The 21867-nt window shown below is 41.4% G+C and overlaps 1 protein-coding gene across 2 annotated transcripts in view; it reads left to right on the forward strand.

Moving 5' to 3' along the window:
- The window catches only part of Kn (EBF transcription factor knot), a 130775-nt gene that overhangs the window by 73566 nt on the left and 35342 nt on the right, over positions 1-21867 (forward strand). For both annotated transcript variants that reach the window (XR_011730830.1, XM_071770165.1), the window contains 2 exons: positions 4319-4392; positions 4830-4898. Coding sequence is in view for 1 of the 2 variants with exons in the window: in XM_071770165.1 (XP_071626266.1) it covers positions 4319-4392; positions 4830-4898 (143 nt within the window). In the remaining variant the exon portion in view is untranslated. The remainder of the gene's footprint in view (positions 1-4318; positions 4393-4829; positions 4899-21867) is intronic.

Consider the following 21867-nt stretch of genomic DNA (forward strand, 5'->3'; position numbering starts at 1 on the left):
GAACCGTCCGTTTCTCGGTGAAATTTCCAGAAAAATACGAGCTGCTTCCCGAGAAAGAAACGAGTTTCGTGCAGCGTGGCTGAATGGCGCTAACAACGTACGCTTTTAAGCGCTCGGGAACGAACTTCCGCTCGGCGAGAGGGGGACGAACGAGAGCCCAGAATGCGTTTTTTCGCGGGATTAAAAATGCTAAATGGTAATTAGTTCCGGGGATAAAAAAAGCATTTACAGGACGTGTGTATGGAGCAAGCAGAGAACCGCGCGGCGCCATTATTCTAAATGAATGAACAACAGGAAATTGTATCTAACCTTTTTAAACTCTATCCGACGTTGGAGATAGTCAGCCGTCAGGCTGTTTTTCTCACCGTAATGTCGACTGGTCGGTATTCGCGAGGAAAGCCAAAAAGCGGCGTGTTTGATCGAATTATGCAATAACCATTTATCTTTATCTTTTCATCTAAGATTTTTTGCGTTTTTTTTTTTATGTAGCGTTCATGCATGATTCTACAATTTAAATTATCGAATCGAGCCGACGTCAGTCTAGATCTAGAATATAAAATGCCTGTAGCTAATACTGAAATATGAGTATTTAACCATAGATTAAGGAAATAATAAGTTCGAGATAAAGTTAATCCCAGATAGATAAGGAGAGAAAGAGAGGTCGGCGTCCCCCTCGGGCGGTGGACATTCTTCTAGGGGCGAGGGTAACGTTGTATGTATGTTGTTCAGCGTATGTACGGGGAGGCTGCGGGGGCTGCCCGGCCGATATAGATGGGGATATTCCCAGGGGACTTTTGGAATCGATTTAGGATGGAAATCATTACGGCAGATTTGAATGACTATCTTCGAATTTATCTGCTCCCTTCAGTACTTGCTTTTCTCCTCGTACCGCTACCATCTTCGAGGGCACCGAAAGAACGACGTTACGGTTTTATTATCGTACACGCCGGTTCTTTCTCCTCTGAGCGATATCAGTCTGTTGTCCGTTGATGTCAAACGATATAATATCCTATGGCAAACATAAGATATACATATATCGATAATGATATCATTTTCGCTGGCCTTGATTATTGCCTGATTGTTAGATTAGTGAGACTGATAAAAGTCACATGGTGATATAACTATGTGATTTTATCGAAACTGATAAAAATCACACAGTTATATCATTTCCAAAAATGCAGATATCTTTACAGATATCATGAAAGATTAATATCTATAATTAATCTTCCATAGTTATTATACTTCTGATAGCAATATAAAGAAATTGCCTTCTTGCGGTATATATAATTTCAACTTTGAAAAATTTTATTTTAATGCTGAACTTTACGACATAGTGCTGTATGAATTGATTATGATCGGAGATTCCGAAGGACTTTTCGCTATAAGTCCTTGGTAAGTAATTCCCGTGGGAATTAAGCTGCGGCGGGGGCCCAAGCATTTTCCTGGTGGGACCAGGAGGCAACGGAAGAAAGGCCCCCGAGGGGATCATACTGACTGGTCGCACCCCCAGGACCCTCTGTTTGATGTCGTTGCCTCCGACCACCCTTCGCCTACTTCAGCCATTCACCCTTGAGACATTCTATACGACATAACACCGCCATATCCAATGAACCGACGAGCGGAAGAAAGACAGTGGAGCCTCTTCTGGGATCAGCGCATGTAGCAATGTGAATTTAAACTTATGATATTGTGATGACTCAGACCTTTAAGACACTGTTGCTACAATGAAAATTGTCCATTTTGAACTTTATATATTAATTGAATCGTTCTACATCAATCATAATATTAACACATAATTTCTCTCAATTATTCAGTCAAATGTTTGTTGAATACACCGCCAGAGGATAGTATTCTCGATAATGACGAAAATAAACGGATCATTTTTCGAGATAGCACCATGTGATGAAAGTAATTGCTTACAAATTGTCCGTACGTATCGCAGAATAAACAAAACGCGGAAGCACTAGCCCACGTAATAATCGTTGAGCAAATAATATTGCATGCTACGTCGCGGCGTCGTACGCTCTACGCGACCTACCTGACCATCGTTGTGTTTAACCGCCAATTATTATATATGTGCGTAACACTAAAGATAATTGCATTCGGCGATTGCTTAGATTTCGTCAGAAATCTTGATGTTTCGACGTAAAGACTAATTTTAACTATTTTCAAAGCAACAAAGGGATTATTAAAGTCTCTCTCACATTTGTGTTAATGTAATAATTTGAAAAAAATGATCAAAGTAATTCTCTATGTATACAATTTTCGTAAGATGCTAAAAGATGAAAGAATTTGCAACTGATCAAATTCAACGTAGCTTGGAAAAATCATTTTATTTAACATTTACATATTTACATATTACATAAACAAACGACGAAATATTGATAAGAATTTATATATTCCCCGATTTATTCGCGTCAGAGAAGAGTTATAGCTTATTTTTTTGCATAATTATTTATCAAATTCAAATGGCTGATAGAGCAATAGAATTTCTTGCATCTTTTTATATTTTATGTGTTTTAATACAGACAAATTACATTTATACATAGGTAAAAGAAAATATTTTGCTCTCACATAATAAAAATGTAGATATAATGTCAGTAAAGAATCTTTACAACAATTATGTATATCGCGCTTTCCGTTGTTCTGTCAACTATAATGGAAAATCTTGATTCAACAAGCGATAGTTCGCACAAAACTTAATTGGCTAGGTGTAAGTAAGCGCTATCCTTATCTCGCGACAGAAGTTAATACAATGTACAAAGTACATACTTATGTTAATTATTCCGAGTATAAATAAGTTTGCATGTCTCCTTACTATTAAGACTCGTAATAGCTGAACGGCACGTAACGTTCTATGACTCCTTCCTTTGCTCTTACCCAAGAACATGTACTTTTCCCCTGCCATCATCCGCGATACCCCGAGTATCTTCCCCTTTCCGCCATGTTTATTCTTGCCTCCCTATTTTCCATCCTGACATCTCCGTTTCGACGCTCCGGATCCCTCTCTGATTTACCTACTGCGATGTATATATACAGCCACGGCGCGGGCGGTTCGTTTACGTTGCAATTCGGTTATTTCGTCCGCATAAATATTTGACGCCATTCTGGAAGTCGCACCTACACGCCGGCGACCCAAGTGTGTCTGATACCATTACCGTCGGTCGTACACCGACATTTAACCGGCCAAGCACGGCGGTGGTGCGCCGTCAACTCGACGAATTCCCTGGGACACTGTATTTCACAATATTTACATTTTATCGCTTCTCGTCGTGAACTCCAGCGATTCAGGGCTGTTATGCAAACCACGAAATTGCGTAAAAATTGCACGTACAATCAATGCAATTGTACACGTTCGTTCCTCGAAGTTTCGCTTCATCAAAGGCTTCGATCGGGACGTTGCAAAGAGACATTCAAAACGAGGAAATAACTCATTTCTCAAATCAAAACACTGACGCAATCGTTACCGAAATTACATGAAAAATTTTAAGTTACATGAAACGTAAAAGTTGTCGCATATATATACACATATATATATCTTTTTATCGTTAAAAAGATGTATATAATACACAATTTTAATTTTTTATATAAACGATTTTGATAAGAGCGACATTTTGTTGAGAAATGAGTTACTTTTCTGTTTCATAGAGCTATACACGCGAGAGATCAAAGCAAGCCTATCTGTTCGCGCTTTGTTATTCTACGGTTAATCCGCGCGAAGGTCCCCATCGGTAAGTGCACGAATACAGGATAACGACGTGTTGTCATTAAATAAAAATCAATCGCGTGGTCGTGAAGGAGGCTTAACGGATTTGCCTGCGCCGCCCATGGCTTAGTAGTCCTGCGGGGAAAGTAGCCCCTTCTCAACTCGCATCCACATACGAGCTTGCTTAATACGTTACATATTTCCCATCGATGGTTGAATTATCTGTCGAACTGAATTACTCTCACGTCGTCCGCGTCCGCGCTAATTAGCACTTTTTTCTTCCAAATAAAATCTGTTACCGAAAGAAGTCTTTCGATATGTACAATGTACATATAGAAAGTATATATATAAGAAGCAGAATTGTGACGCGATATTGCGAGAAATTTAAATAAATAATTGCGTAAATGGCAATAGTTGTTTTTACGACCAATTCAAAGTTAGCAAGAGATAAATTAGATAATAATTTCTCGCAATATCGCATCAATTATTTATATATATATATATATATATATATGTAAGAATCTTACAAGTTATTTACGGATTATTTTAACAGTTATTTATTGATATAGCAAAGAATCATATTAATTATTTAATATCACTTTTCTGTTACAGGCAATCATGTATGAGGGACAAGACAAGAATCCGGAAATGTGCCGTGTTCTTCTAACGCATGAAGTCATGTGCAGGTACGTGTTTCTCATATCGTGTCTTCGTTTGCCTGCATAATTATTTCTGAGTTAATTTACGAGCAAATTTTTACTGATATTTTTCATAATATAAAGCTATTTCATACACGTCGACTTATGTTATTTGCGTTTAGAAAAGTGTCCCTCTTCTCTGCTACCCTTGTGGCATAAACGTAACGAGGCGTATGGGGATGTAGTCGTTCTTCGGGGGTAGTTGACTCATTGTGACCCATGGGACTTCGGGAACGTACTACCACTAGTTTCCGCTGCCTACTTCCCGAATCCCATGGGTTTCGATACTTTTCAGGCCGATTTTAGACTTAAAACTTCTAACACCGCGCGAGAGCTCTTATTCGGGGTCTTTTTTTTTTTATAAGGATATAAATTTTGCCGCAGAAAAAATGTGTAATCAAATGAAACGCACTGTCTATTTACAGCCGATGCTGCGATAAGAAGAGTTGCGGCAACAGGAACGAAACGCCCAGTGATCCTGTCATCATCGACCGGTGAGTGGAATCTAACCGTTATCTAACTTTCGCGGAACGAACGTGCCGGTATATCGCGGCGGCCATGATCTGCTTAAACGCGCGAATTTATCTCGCGTGCGTTGCGTAACGAGCGCGTTACGCGATATCGAGGCGCGCACACGACGGAATCTCGACTTGACAACGGCGAACGTAACGACAGAGGCGTCGATTTCGTAGAACCCGCCTCTATCAGCCGGTTCGTCCGGTGCTATCGTCGTTTTCAACGATCTAGCGAAATAAAGGTCCAGATAAGTCCTTCTCGAAGGACCCACCTATGAGATAGAGCTCCTTCCACCGTCGCGACTTGGCTTCCTAGAACATTTAGGCTTGCAAAATACGTTTCCTACGAGGTGCGGCGGGATAGACGGGTAGAAGAGTACTCGAATACTAGGACGTACTTATACGCCTTCCACCTTGTACACGGTGCTGCTCGTCCATGGTAACATAGACTCCCCTACACCTTATACACCTACTCGCTCGCTCCCTCTTCTTCTCTCCGCACTCGCTCGGTCTCTATTCCGTGGCGTGGCTAACACGGGGGTGTAGCAGGGTGAGCCTGGTATCTGAATAGGCTATAGAGTATCCTGAGATAGGAACGGCAGGAAGGAAGAGGTTTCCCGCGGGACCCAGGCCGAGATAGTCTTCAGGAGGACATCTTGCGCTCAGAGGTGCTCAACCCTCGGGCTTCGATACAGCCTGGCGGCGGCTTCGAGCTTTCATCCGTATTCGAAGGGATATGTGTTACACGTCGCTGACAGGCAAAGCCTGGTAGGCTCGCGCGTAACTATTTTTCTGCGTCTTCGAGTCTCTCTCGACGTCTGCACCTGTTGGGTTTAACCCCGACGCCGTGTGACAGTCGTGTTTTATTTGCCGATGGTCGAAAGTAACTTGATGGCAAAATGGGTCAAATTGCACAGTAACTCTGAACGTGAATTGTAAGAAGATATTCTAAACTTAATCTTGGCGGTCTTTAAAATATGGCTGCAAGTTTTTTTTCAGAATCTCGGGGTGAAATAAATTAACGATGTTAATAATGCTCTCGTGATATCAGCGCGATATTAATGTCGGATCATATTGATGCGGCCACAATGATAAACTGCATATTGCCGGAGTTGAAAGACTAATAACTACCTTCTCCTGTAAAGATTATGCAATCTCGTAGGTTGGGCTGATCGGTGAGACGATAGAAGAATTAATCTCGAAAATGCTCGTTCGGCACACGGCACGCACGCACTCGTAACAACGGCGTTGTACGTGAATGCAACCGCGAAGCGGTCGCGTGTCGTGATGAACGCCACCCTCGAGTTCGTTCCGTAGACGCGGTGGATCGTAACGAGAGTAAAATAAATGGGTAACTTCCGCAAAATTACAGGATTAAATCTTCGCTATATAACCGTCTTTACCATTTACTAATCAGAATAATCTTGCTTTATGCAACATCAACATAGATTATTTATGACACATTAATCGTACACTGATGCATAATCATGCGTTAATTTAGTCGCTAAATTTAGCTACATAAGATATTGTATAATTTGAGATTCAAAATGTCACGTTTTTCTGTTTATTACTAATTTTTATTCTCATATTCTTGCAAACAAACATAAATGCGTATATTCACAAGATATTTCCTTCTCAATATATAGGTCTGTGTCTATATATATATGGCTCACAGGAAATATATATATATATTGGAAGGCTAATAGATTATCAGTCTCGCACAAAACCACAATGGAGAACGCGAGAGGCTGATCGAGAGAGTAAGCGAAGGGTATCAATGCCACTTTGATTGAGGCGGTCCTGGTCGATTGTGACATGCTCACTCAGCTGTGCAGAAAGTACAACGCGCCCCCCATCAATTTGGTATACCTGACTGAAGGGAAAAACAAAGCGTTTGTATTCCTAAGCGTGATCATTTTGTCATCCCTTCTCGCCACTTTCTACGCAATATCCGATCGTAATTTTCGCTGCTAATACCAATGTCAGCACTCGTTGCATTAATTATGCGCTTATACGTTTGACGTATATTATATTTATTATCAGAGATTTGTGGAGATGAATTATCCAAATCTTTGACTTTTAATTCATCTCAATAATCTGTTTTATTTTATGCTAGAATTTTCACAAAAAATTACACACACATTTCCTTCTTAGCTTCAATTTTTTATTACGCGATATTTAATTTAATTTGGGAAATTACAAAATGTTTCGGTACCACGCATATATTCCGTCAATCTCGACAAATACAGATGCAGATTCATAAAAGTTGCAGAGGTTTTAACTCCCTTCTATACGCGGAATAGCAGTTTGATATAATCGGTCCGTCGATCGATCGACACGTGATGGCATCGATCGACGATAGGCGGATTGCGAGAACAGTCCTAGAGAAGCTGGTATTACGCTGGACTCGGAAACCAATTAACATGCATAATTAAAATGGCATTGTCGTGGCCGGCCAGCGCCACGGGCTTCCCCGCCGACTGACGGATCCCCGGGGGCTAACGGCGTTTCATAATTACGAAAATCCACCCACCTCTATTGCCTCCTCCGCCCACGCGTTCCGGTGTCACTCTCTTTCTCCAATTGCCGGTATCCAGAAGCTCTCCCTCCCCCTCCCTCCCACCCTCCCTATCCCTCTCCCGAAAACAGGAAAAGGAGGGTGGAAACGCGAGAAAAAATCGGGCATCGGGTCGGTGTGCGACGAACAACGCACCCCGAGCGCTGCCACAGCCAATAACGTTCGAACAGGCCGGTCGCCGGCGCGATTGGCTAACTTTATTTCGCTCAGTGGGCAAGCCCTTAATTTCGGGGCATCGATCATAGCCCTCGTGTGCGCCCTTCGCGCGCTGCAACGGCGCTCTTCCTCCTGCGTCGCTTCCTCTCATCCTCTCCTCCACGCGCGTTCATACCAGTCGCGCGATGACCCTCAGTACCGTGACGCACCTCTCTGCCATTCCCTCCGTCAATTTGATGGATTCCATTTCGGATCCCGAGCGACGACGATCGTTTCGCTTCCCCCGTGCCTACGCGCGGTCTCTCCGAGGGGAGACGCAACGGCGAAATTTCGCACGGAAAAAAAATACTGCGAGGCCCGGTCAGCGCCGCGATAAAAGTTAATCCGCCCGTGGCCAGGCCTGAGCCAAGCAGATTTCGGATCGTTCTAATCGCTCAAACGTCGAAGCGCTACGTTAAACGTTCGATGGAGGCCTCAAAAGTTCGAAAATGATTTAAAAAAACTAATATTCAGTGTTCTTATAAACATAAATTTTCTTAGCGAAACTTCCTGAGCGAGAAAAATATAAATGTCCACATAAAAATTAAATTTGATAAAAAATTGGATGAATATTATCATTGTTTCACTTGTAAATAAAAAGTGCATGAAGATTACAAAAAGAAGTAAATAAAAGACAAAATTTATGATAAACTTTTGAAATTATTTAAACACGAAATTTTATATTGAAATAAGTCGATAACATTTCGACATTCAAATGCCAAGTTTTATAATTAAATAAATGTCTTTTTACTGAAATTTCGGAATTAAAGAGAGAGAAAATTAGTATGAAATGATTTGAATAAAGAATAAATGATGCCAAGCATTAAACACATTTTTCACTGCGCTGTAGCTTGCGCAACGTTTTCCGTTTATGCTCCACATAAATACCGGCTCACGATATTCTCTTCTCCGAGTCCAAACGCGTAACAATCAATCGTTACCTTAATTGATTGCGATTGATGGAGGACGCTCGGGCGATTTGACTGACGTCACAATGACATACGGATTGTCAATCAGTCTCGCTTGTGGCGTTAATGCATGCAAATCTGGTCGAATCGTGGCACGTTGTCTCACACCCTTGCAGCGAATCTCCATCAATATGGATTCGATATCAAGGCCGGTCATGCCGTTTTCTATCATGCGCTCGCTGAAAAGTCTTTCTACGCGAATGTCGCGATATTTTATTCAACCGTAATTGTTCGTTTCTCCGTGTTTCGCCAGTTCATTTTGTATCTCTTTACTTTTGTTTACAGCAAAAGTTGACACTCGTTGACGAATAACGTTTTGGACGATCGCGTCGCGGTACGATGGCAGGAAATAGCAGGATTTTTAATTTCTTTTTATTAAATGTTTATACCGATATTATAATGCATATATATATTAAAGTATAATAAAATATTTTATTTATGCGCATATTTATCAGCCGCGTTATGGAAAACAGCTGAATCTAAAAATCGGTACATTTGTTTTTCTACTCATGATCAACAGGATAATTGCTGCATGATGTTTACACTTTCCAAGAGCAACACTGCAAAATACCGGTTATGCGTAACAAGAGACCGGAAATGGTTTGGTGGTCTGATAGGACCTAATTAGGTGAAAGCGCGGCGAACGGGCAACATATGTCAGATCAGCATTGATTCTGCTTTACGTAACAAGTACGTGTATCGGGGGCGACTTTTCACACAAATAATCGGGAACGATCGACAAAGATAGCACCGATAATAACAGGTTTCGACTATCCACCGTAGATGACACACATTGATAAGGAAAACTTATTAAGCGAACGACGCGACGCGATGCATAGGACCGTCTATTCATTGGTCGAGCCAAGCGTTCCAGTGGGAAATCTTATCCGATTATTATTGTTAACTAGAGAACTGTTCTTGCTTTTTCAATTTTTCCACGCAATCGATTGCACACCAAAAGTCTGCAGTTTATATCGCGAAATTACTTTTTGTATCAGTATAGTACAGCGCTATCGATTTGTCGATAAACTCATTTGCAATGTTAAGTTTAACATTATCTCGCAATAAAATAAATTCTATATAATTAAATCGATTTTTGTAAACTAATTAAAATATTTTAATAATCAAGTGAAATTAAATTGCATCAGCATTTTTGGTTCGATTAATCTCGGAAGAACTTTTTTTTTGTGACGTGACTATTAGGGAAATCAAAACATATTAAGTAGTAACGTACGGGTACATTCTCTCTTTCTGTCTGTCTCTATCTTTCTCTTTCTCTCTTTCTCTTGCCGAGCATATGGGTCTCTATAGTTGGCGGGGTATCACACCCTCCGTTCTCGACATACCCCTAAAATAAATGGACGAGAGTGCGCGTGCACGCTTCTGTATTAAAACGAAAACGGCTGATCGTTCGAGCGCGAAATCGGCGATTAAATATCCCGATATTTGCTCTACTAATTATTTTTCGGCGAATCGTTTAAAGAATTGGCTGAACAACAATAAACAACAGCAAGTAGTTTTTTTTAAACTAAAACAGAAACTACAAAATTTACGAATTATCCAAACATGCGCTACAATGTATTAGTTACTAAAAATCAATTTTATAAAGTTTCTCTTGATGATTTGCATAAGTATATAAAATTTTATTAATATCTACTTAGTGGGGAATTTTATCTTCTACGAAATATAGAAATCGTAAACGTTTTTTATTATGAAGAGAAAAAAGAGAATATATATTCCGGAGCTAAAAGCAGCTTGGCTGCAATGTGAAGTCATAAATTCGTCCAATTAGTAGATTCACGAAAAACTTAGAAGTATATATATATATCTCTCTTTCTCTAACGCCGTTAAACGAATATACGAGATGGGGAGGATTTCTGGCCAACCGCAATGGTTAGAATACGCCTAAAATACTCGTTTCAATCGCGATATACATCTGGAATCTATATTGGATATTATCGATTTTTCGATCTATTCAGTCAGCTAATGGAAAACTTATGCTAAGTTAACCCCGTCAATCCATTATGTATCAACGGAATCGGTTCTGAAATTGTTTGAGTATACTATTTGGTACGTTTTTTTCGTACTACCCTGCCCAGAAAAATCATTTTCACTCTGATTCCGATACTTTCCTCTTATCGCCATCCTCGCTAAATAGATTTTCCAGCATAACTAATGATTAGTGTGTAAACAACTGCGAAATTCTTTGAACATTACATTTCACGAGTTTTTCGAAAGCTTTCAATATGGGAAAAAATTATTGCATACAAATAACAATATATTCAATGAGAATCAATAAAATTTGATTAACTGCATCTTTCTATTAATTTATCAATAACAAGATTTTTTAACAACTTTTATTTTTTTGCTTTGTTGACAATTGTAGACACATTTGTACTAACTTAAATTTTTTTATATTTATGTAATTAAAAAATTTATTTAAATAGTGCTATTTGATAAAAATCTATTACAATCAATATTATTTTATTCCAAAAACGTATAAACAGAACAGCTTAATATTAAGCACAGAATGGAAACAAAGCTCGTGGCTGTAAAAGTAGGACGCGTCGCGTACAATGAGAAGAGCTCGAAGACTTTCCAAAAGTCGTCGAGCAAGTGGACGCTGATTGGCCTACCCTGTCTGTACAAAAAGTAATAAGTGCAGCTATACGCCGTGGCGATGCGAGAGCCTAGTCAGATACCAAAATGTACCCTGGAGTCTCGTGACGCCACGAAATCTCTGCCGTACTCCCGGACTTTGGCTCGATTCTCTTACGGTTATTCCACCTGCCGAGAATTACCCCGATACGGTATCCTTATTTTCGAAGAATATCTTAACAGCTTCCCGCACAGCGTCTGCTATTCTCTCCTTACATTGCCGAGGAAAGGGGTAAAATGGAAGGGCGAAAAAGCGCGGAGCGTATCCAGCTAGCGTCTTCACGGCGCTGCTCTTTCGATCTAACTCCCTCCTCTCACCGCCACGGAATCCTGTCTCTTTTACTCCGGAGGAGAAGAAGCCAATAGGGAGAACCGATCAGCTTAATGCATATTGATGCGCGCCGAGTTAAGTGAGTGAAAAATCGCCATCGATCTACCTTCCGGAAAGATAGAAATATTCTCTCTCTCGCTCTCTCTCTCTTTCACGAGTGGTCTTCCATCTACTTGCTCGTCGACAAAGCCGAGCTTATTTCGTCTTCTCCTTCCGGCTTCTATACCAAATGAATCAAGCCACGTACCCGTGCATTTTAATTTGTATTTAAGTCAGACTATCACAAGTCTCCTAAACGTATTTTATTCTTTGGCCATATCATGAAAATGAGTTAGTGTTTTTTTTCCATCAACTTAATATTACATCAGTTTTTTTTTTTTTTTTTTTTTTTAATCAAATCGACCTTATCATTTTATTTGGAATATTAGGGATAGTTATAATTTTGTTCTTCTAGATTAAAAAAGAAAACAAAGTTGTAGAATTAAATGAATCAAAAATTTATTAGCTTAATGCAATTTGACGTTAAAATCACTTAACACTTTCCGTGATTCTCCACATGTGAGACGATTATTTCCAGTCGATTGGAGGATGAAACCGTTCGAGAAACGGCCTGTGGCTCGATTCGTGCGAACTCGTTTTTGATGGTGCATCGTCTAGGCGTCATGTTGGTAGACCCTTGGCATTTTGTAGCGGCACCAATGCGGCATTATACGCTTCCACCGACGTTGCTTCTACCAGCCTCGTTGGGGTCCCGGCCCGCGGAACAGATGCCAACCGTCACGGCTCGCCGATGGCTGGAAGGGTGCCTCTAGATTGAGACACGGTGGATGACTCTAAATGGCATTCGGTCCTCTGCATTCTCTCCCTCCCACGATCCCTCTCGCTCAGCGCTCTTCGGTGTCTTACGAAATCGATCTCTGTTCTTATCTTCTTCTTTCTCCTATTATTCTTGGCCAGAGTTTACGGCACTTTGTCTAAAGAGCGCTCTTTACTTTAATTTTTTTTAGCCCGAAACCATCCATGTCGCTACGCTTATTTTATACAAATTAATCCTAATTTTACAACATCAACATTAATATATTGAACAGACAAAATAACGTTGAAGACTTTTATTTCCCGTTCAAATAAAATTACAGAACAATGGGTAGATAAGTAATAATCATAACACCATCATTAATGGGTTACGATTCAGCGAGAGAATTGCACGAGCGCAAAGAAGGACTCGTTTGTCTCGATGAAGGACGTGAGCAAACAGATCCGAGGGGCGCATCCGCATACACGGGGTCGTAGAATGACAACGTCGGCGACGGCGATCAATGGCAGCGGATGGGTCCTTTCGAGGGGGGTTTAAAAACGGTGGCGCCCATCGGCCGTATGTCAATCCCTCGAATCGCACGACGCAAATTTAGAGCGATATGGTAGTGGTGCGTGTTTTCTTTTTCCTTTTTTTTTGCCGCGCGCGCGCGTGTGCGTGAGTGAGAAAAATGAGTGAGAAAGGGAGCCAGGTTCTCCACTCAGAACAGGTGGTTACCAACAACGAAAGCGAACTAGAAGGGACCCAGTGCACGATGTGGGTAGGGGAGGCCACTTGAAGAGTCGCGTGGCCACTCAATTACTTTCTAGAGCCTCTAAACATCGGGCACGTACCAATACCCGGATTGCTGTGGGAATGATCGTGCGCGAGGCAATAAAGTAAAGAGTGCCATTTCATTGTTTCAATCCTACAGTCTGCGTAACCATCACTGATGTGAAAATTTATATTATTTATTTATAATTATATTATATTATAATTCACAAAATTACAATATACCTTTTTTATACGGTATTTAAATAACAGTTAGGTATATTCTGTTGTACATAGAAGCTTATAATCTTGAAGTATGTTTTATTTTCGATTAGTTCTTTATTCTTTGAAAAAGTAAGAATCATACAAATTGATTATTACATTAATTAAAAATATTATTTATAGAATAGGAAAATTAAGTATATATTGAAGATGTAAAATAATATTGTAAAATAAGAAATTTCCGCTTGTGCAGATTAAATGAATTGAATTTGCATTATACGTACATAAGTAGAGGGAAGAATCTCTCGGTTTATACTATAACCTCAGCATCGATCAGTAGGTGACTTGCGTGCGACCGCTGTAAGGGATCTGCGGGTAAACGATTACAAAGCTTCTCAGTCTTGTGACCGCATCAATTCGTGTTAGACCCTTTTGCCTAGCTTTCCGCAGAAATCAAGACCTTTTCCCCATTATCTGATTAATAAATATTCTAGAAGGCAGTTCGTAAAAAAAAAGAAAATTATATTCTCTTCTTTACGAAATAGTCTGAGTGCAGTGTAGAAAGAATCTTAAAGTCGTACGTGGAAGACACAACGGAATAGTGGATTGACACCTTGGAATTCGACTCGGTTTATCGGTAGCACACAGACATCGCATACCTCGTACGTTTTGCGCGCGCGCACGCACTCGTTTGCTTTCGTATAGATCGCAGCTCGCAGAAGTTGCATCGATGTATACGAGCAGGTAGCTTGACACAAAAGCCAAATAGTTCGCATAGCTTGGCGCCTCTCGGCTATCCGTCAGACCCCGAAGAACCAGCGAGAACCCTTTCTCCTACCTGGAGCGTCCTGTCCTCGCCCTGTCCTCGCCTGTCGTTACCCTTCCCCCCCCCCTCTTTCGCTTCTCTACCATTTCCTCATCGGCCGTTGTGTATCGCTCTTCGGCAATGCGGAGGGGTCCTGTCGTACCGGGAACTAAACGGCGGGTTTAGGAAAAACGGGAAGTCTTTGCGAGCCTGTCAATCAGACGTCCGCGGTTTTGCGCCCATCTGGTTAATGATGATCCACTGCTCTATCTCGTTGGAATCGCGAGCGCCTGCCATCCCCTAACACGGCGCGATGAAAATAGTAGGCACGATTGTCGCGGTGGAACGTATATCGCGGGACTTTGAATCGTTGGAATCTTCCAGACGGCCTCGAAAACTTTTTTCCAGATCACCTGCCGTCTGCTGCCGATTCATCACGTAGTGATGTTTCATACTCGATATACCATTGCAACGAGAGGATAACAACGAATTCATAACGCTCACTCCGTAAATCAATCAAGATGCCAATTACTGAATTACTTTTTAAGCGAATCTCAAAAATTTATTTCGGATGTTAATAATATAAACATCCTGTTGCTGATTAATATTATTTTTTTATATTAATATATAGCTTCTTTTTAGAAAGTTATGAATATTACATAAAAAATTTAACGTAACAACAAAATATTGTATTTTTACATTTATCTTCTCAAAAATCAATATATTTTTTCATATATTAGTATTTCTAACATTCTATAAGTGTGCTCGCATTTTATAGGATTTGTTTATACCTTTGGGAAAGATATGCTTATTCAAGCAGATTTTAAAAATACTTTCACCAGAGAATTTATTTATCATTTTTCTTTTGCGTCGAACTTCTCGCGCTTTCAGATACAGAATGACAAAACTAGAACGGTATCATTCGCCGGCGTACGGAAGGCGGGACGGAGAAAATTTTTCGTGGGCGTCCGACTGTGTTACCGAATGGGACGATCGAGGCGTCGAGATTTATGCGATTGATTCGAACGGAGCGGAGTGACAGTACAAGGAAGCGCTCTTAGTCCTGGTGTCTCCGCTCCTCCGGGAATACATCTCCCTTCGAAGCGCCGGTGTCCGAAGGATCTCTATAAATTTGCATGTAGAATACTTGCGGATATTCTCACGAACGATAGGTGCGGAGGATAGCCTGTCGCATCTGTCGTCGCGCGTCTCGTGGAGCGCTTCCCGCTTCTCCCGAACGCCTGCGTCGCCTAATTTCATTTTGACAAGAGCCAGAAGCCGTTACTTTACACGAAATTCGAGAAGCTTTGGAAAGGAGCGAGCCACTTGCTTCCCGTCGATCTTAGTATTTTCACGCGCATTTGGAAGAAATCACTTACACACAACATATCGATATATTATTCGAAAAGAGGAGATATGCTAGGAATTTGGAAATATTTTATTTCGAAATTCAAATTTTTTTTTTTTATACAAACAAAATCACGCCAAGAGATGCAAATCTATGGTTTTTCGAACGAGGAATGGAGCAAAGGTTGACCGTGCAAGAAAAGAGACTGCGTGGACAGTTTCGTGGGTAAACCTCATGAATATGTTGTCCGTGCCAGGATTTTGTGGTTCGAATATGCAAATACTGCGTGAAAATTGAGAATTGTATGGTAGGAAGACCGCGGTGGTTTTCTTATATACGTTCCTTATACGTTCCGGATTGGCGATACAAACAAAACAGTTCCACCGGTGCGAGAGGCAAAGTATACCAGGACCTACTGTCCGCCCTTCGCAAGTTCGCTCGGACAACCAGCCATCAGTACCGCACCCCCGGGTACATTCGCCCATTCGTTGGGCCGACTGGCTTTCCAGACTTCGGCCGTGGGGTGGACAAACCAGGCTGACCGGTTGCCATGGCGACCTTATGGATTGATCCGAGCAAATATCATCTCCGAAGACGCCCGAAAGAATCGCCGGATTTCAGAGAATAGCTTTGGCCAGCGCTCGTTGAGTTTCTTTTCTCGTTCCTTCTTCCTTCGTTCTCTCCTTCTTCTTTCTTCGGGCCTCTGCGTACCGTACCGGTAGCTTATGCTTTCTCAGAAAAAAATGAAAAGACTTAGGATCAATTCGTATCACATAATAATTATTACTATATTCGCTTTGATTCTTTCTCTTGCAAGAACGATTTATTGTTTGTGCATTTCATTTGTTTATTTAAGAGTAAGAAGATTAAAAATATTAAATATAAATCGAATCTTAATTCAGATAACAAAAATTTGATAATAAAATATTTGTAGATACTATTTAGATGTCTTTGGATTTTTATGTTATTTTTAAGTCAATCACAGTTATTGAATTATCAATTTTTATCGGTTAATTATTACATAAAATTATCGGTTTAAAATTAACAAGTTTGGAAAAGAAACCCACGTTCTGTAGGACACGAGGTAAACACAATGTATTAACGAAAGCGATGCTTTAAGTAATACACGCTCGGTATAATATGCAATAACAATTCAGTCTAGACAGATTGTAGTAGATAATATAATCTTATAAAACGACAATAATTCGGTCTGGACATGTTGTAGTAGATAATGTAATCTTGTAAAACGACGGGACGTACCATGCTAGCGAGTTAATAGCCGGCCTCTGGGAGAGCTCGTGCACACCGTTCGATGACAACGATGGCGCTGGCGAGTACGACTATAAGCACGATGAGTGATTCAACGCGCGTCTCGGCTTGATCTCACTCTCCGTCGTCTTCTCTAGGTTCGCTATCAATGGTTCTCAACGCGGCGGCCGATCAACCGGGAGAATCCAGGATGACGCCTGGCGAGACGTCCTACGGGGGACCACCCACGGGGACAACGCTCCATATAAAGCGTCCCCGCGAACCGCATTGTCGAATCATTGCCATCCGCGCAGGCGGCAGCGTCTGCATTCCTTCCGTTTGAGCTTCTTTCTGCTGGCTCCTTATTCTTCTTCTTCTTCTTCTTCTCCGCCTTTTTCTTCTTCTTAGACGCACGCGATCCCGGTATTCATTACATCCCTCCGCCTTTCTTTCTCTATTCCTCTGCGTCTGATCTTCTTCTTCCGCACCCGTTTTTCATCATCTTCCACTTGTCATTTCTTCTTTTGCCTTTCACTTATCCCGGTTTCTTCCTCTTTCATATACTCAGTCCTTCGTCCTTATCCATTCTGTTCTTGTTTCGAGATCTTTTATGAAATTTTTTTTTGCATCACGGAATTGTAAATTAAGCTATTATATATAAAGAATGTTTCTTGCGCGAGCTCGATATACTTCCTACGAAGATTGCAGGGATGGTTGCTGACCTCGTTTAGACCCATCTTCGTTTATGGGTCAGGGTGTCTGACTGTTCTCCTGTTCGATTCGACACCTGGATTTCCTCCGAAACGTTTTTTTATATTAACGAAAGAGACTCAGGGTGCAAAGCTTCTTCGCGCCTACCGACAGCCGCTTAGAAGATCGCGATGTCGAGATGAGTGTTGGATCTCCTTCCTTGGTGGGCACGATCGTTGGAAATTCAAGTGACGCCGTAATTAATGGCCGACCGATGAAGAAACGGCCACTTCTTGCAGGCGTCGCGTCGCGGGTCGCTCTAAGATGCTCCGATGCGATAGTGTAATTAATTAGGGCGCCGACATCCTTTTTCCGATAGTCCAAAAGGGATTTTCGTTTTATTTTCCTCTCCGTATGTAACAGACGGTACTGAAAGACTTGTTATCTTTAACGTCGATTGCTCAGGTCAAAAAAAAGTTTTGATAGCACTCACTAAAATGATGAGTAAAAAGATTTGTCACACTAGAAAGTAGTCATAAGTAATTATACATGTAATTTAACAATTTAAGAGATAATATATTATATTTTTGTAGAAAAATCTGAGAGTCTGGAAAAGTTAATACGTTCTTATAAAAATATATAATATTAAAATATTATATATATAGATGTACATTGAGTTTATAAAATATGGACAAAGCTTGATTATAATTACAGGGATTTTCTGAAACTCTGCCTGTAATTAGTAAAAGTAATTAATTAGACATAATTAAAAGTAATAGTAAAAGACACTTTAATGACTTATTTTCGCCGTAATTCTTAATCCTTCGAGAGGCTTGAAACCGATGTTCGACTTTGCTCGACCATGCAGTCAGTTGGGCGGGCAGGTTGTAACTTCCGGTTAAGTCAAACACGGCGTAAAGTCGCGCGAACTTCGGACTTGGCAAGTCCCAATGAGGCGTGTAATGCCATTAAAGAGAATCTTATTACGCTACGGCACCCTCACGCGCCTCCTACGCTGGTAGGCGCTTTCGCTTCACTGCAACAAGTATCCGCCTAACCTGGTAATTAAGTTCCGATTAATTCTCCGCTTACTTTGCCTGCCAAATGGCGCGCGACTAAAGCCGACTGCGAGAGAAATTAAGGTCGCGGAATTGGAAGAAAAGTTTCCAACGACAGGAGTATAATGCGCGCGGACTGAGAACCTCTTGAGAGATTGATCGTATTCTGACGGAATCGTTGCTGATACGCGAGGGACATAGCCAAGTCGTTGAGCCATAATAATATTCGCGATCCGATGCTTCTGCTGTCTCCTATATACGAATGCGCACAATCGATTCAACCACAAACAAGCAGGTATAAATTACCTCATCAAAAGGAATCTCCTCACAAGACTGTAATCTTGGTACCTTAGTAGTCTTATGTAATATAACGCAAGTAAACACGTCAGACTTCAAATAAGAATCGATAGCTATAATCCTTTAAATGCAATGTGGAAGTTATTGTTTGACAAAATTTTACCAAAATATGCTGCATCAAAATGCTAACGCATGATGCATCTCCCTAGCCAACGTATAACCGGGCTACTGTATGTGATCTCTAGAATGTTCATTTTTATCGTGTACTGTATACGGATCGGGTACTTGCCAAGTTTGGTTGCGCGAGCACGGCTAGCGGCTAAACCTGTAGTAAACGATAGCAACGCAGCCTCATTCGTCGACCGAACCCATGGACCGCGGGCGAGGGGTGATTCCATGATTAATGTTACAAACAACGATACAACTAACACATCGCCCTCCTCCTCCTCCTCCTCCTCCTTCAGAGCTGCTCGCTCTCGGTCTTGCTGGCTCGGATAAGTAACTTCTCGCGTTGTATATGACTCCAAGTTAACAACAACTTTATAACGATTTACGCGCGTGAAGTGAAAGAAGTGAAATGGATGCTAAATTAAAAATACAAACCGATTTATTGATAAGTAAATTAGTACACTGACGCAATCGGTCGCATATTTTATCTTCTATTAGAAAAGGGATATCTGTTAACAATCCGCGATAAAACGTTCGATTAAGTTCGGTATGAAATTTTGACGAATTCTTTTGTATTTCCGCGTACCTATTCGCCCTACCTTTAACAACGATAAAGTGCGCACGATGCTCCCAAAAGCCGCTCGTAAATCAATACGAACTCGAAAATAACTTCGCAATAATTCACCCGAGCGCAGAGAATCCACACTAACAGCCCCGCGCGCGTTGCCGGTGAGAAATTAAAATAAATCAAACTTATCTGTTGCTCGGACCACTTGCCGGTGATCTGGCGCGTGTATGCGTGTACGCGTGTACCGTCTAGTCTATGAAGGTGGCCCCCTGCACTCGTGTGCGTTCACGTACATTCGTATACAGACGCGTGAGACTAAACAGCACGCGATAGACCCGTCGGTATACAGATATTTCCTTCAGTATTTCTCGTATCTGTCCTACCTTAGTAAATAACGAGTTTTGTCACAACTTTGTGCGGCCTCCAAATTCTCAAGCACTCGATATCTCGACAGCCAAGAGCGCGATATAATAATACGAATAACGAAATAACTAGTACGGCAATTCTTAATATTTCTTTTATTAAAATTGGAGATAACGATTTTAAAGCTCAGACAAATTTAACGAATTTTTGATAATCATATCTCAGAATAAAATGATTTTGAAAAGGCACGTTAGATTTTAATTCGTCAAAATTGCAAACAGGTCGCTGTTCGCTAATCGATTAACATTCTTCGAACTACTAAAAGCGTTCGCGCTACTAAGACAGTCCCGGAGCTAGGGCAACGACTTATCCACCAGTAGCTCGGTAAATTCACAACCACCCCCGTGAATAAATACGGTTAGTGGCCAGCCAAGGCCCTTAGATCCCTTTGACCGGAGGGGGCAGCGTGCCGGGGTGGTAACTGGTAAGTGCCTGGGGCGACCATCTGTGCCCTTCTGCGCCTACGCTGCCACGTGGATTGCGCTACCGTTTATGCGGCATTTGTTGCAGCTACGCGCATACATTATCGCTAATGTGCCGGGCTACGTCGCTAGAACACGCGTCTTTAACGGGAACACGTAAATGGTCAAATAGGCACCGGCTCGAACAAAAGAAGCGAAATTGGGGAAAATTATGTGCTTGCGAAAAACCAGTTATCGTTTGCTCGTTAGTACGTTTCTTACGATGCTACTTTTGCGCGGTAATGCCTGATGCTTTGTGTGCGAATGCTATACAAGGTTACCTCTATATTATATTATTTTACACATATATATATATACGATTTTAATCCATATATTTTACATACGTTGTACTTTCTATCAAATGCGTGAGTTTTAGTTGCTCGCATTAAGCGCCCGCGTGTTCGGGTGGCGTTACATTATTCAAACTAATTCCTCACATTCGTTCCAACCGCAAAGACTCGTCGTTCGTGGCGGGAGCAGCGATCTTTATCTCCGCGCGACCACATCGTAACTTACGTGGACACCAATCGTGACTAATTAACCGGCGATATCGATCGTCGCTCCGTCGCGCGCGGGAAAACAATGGTATAGAAAGAATCGCGAGAAATCGCCCCGCGATAAGCCGCGCGGTCAGGCTGGCCGCGATAATTTCGCGACGCTAGTTACGGCGATAGAGTCGCGTTATACGCGTCTCTTACATTATTATCTGTAATGGCCTGGCCATGACTAACATGCTGCGTACGGACACACGCGTGCACGAGCACGCGGTGTCGAACGACCGTGTCTCGCTACCGCGATAGCGCCGCGCTTGTCCGGCGCGGCGGCGTGTGCGAGAGGGGCGTATACCCCGGGTGTCAAGTTACACCACTACGGCGTGGTGACGCTACAATCGTTCTGTCACCCCCGGTAGAGTCCCTCTCGCATCGTCAGTGCTGTCGGCTATCGTTATCGAGACCCAACTCAGTCCCGTAGAATTGCCCTTACGCATGAAACGCGAAATAATTTTTTACAATCTTGGAAAGCCCTCTCCCCGCACTCCGTCGATCGTTTCTTTTTAATCGACAAAATTTCGAAATTAACCTAATGATAGTAATGTGTAAAAGAACAGTCACATCAAGCTGATCACAATTTAGCACATAAAAAAAATTGATTTTTTGTAAAAGTATAATTTATTGAATAATTATGAAATATAATGAGAATAATGCAGTGTGTTAAAAAGTTGTACTCTGTATGCGGATAAATAAATATTATATTAATAGCGATAGACAAACCATAATGATTGCTCGAGCGGAAGAGGGTGAAGAGAATAATATCGACGTGAAATGAACCAGGCGTCTCTGATCCTAGATCTCGCACACTCTACCCC

This window comes from Temnothorax longispinosus, chromosome 2 (genome assembly GCF_030848805.1).
Source record: "Temnothorax longispinosus isolate EJ_2023e chromosome 2, Tlon_JGU_v1, whole genome shotgun sequence".
NCBI lineage: Eukaryota > Metazoa > Arthropoda > Insecta > Hymenoptera > Formicidae > Temnothorax > Temnothorax longispinosus.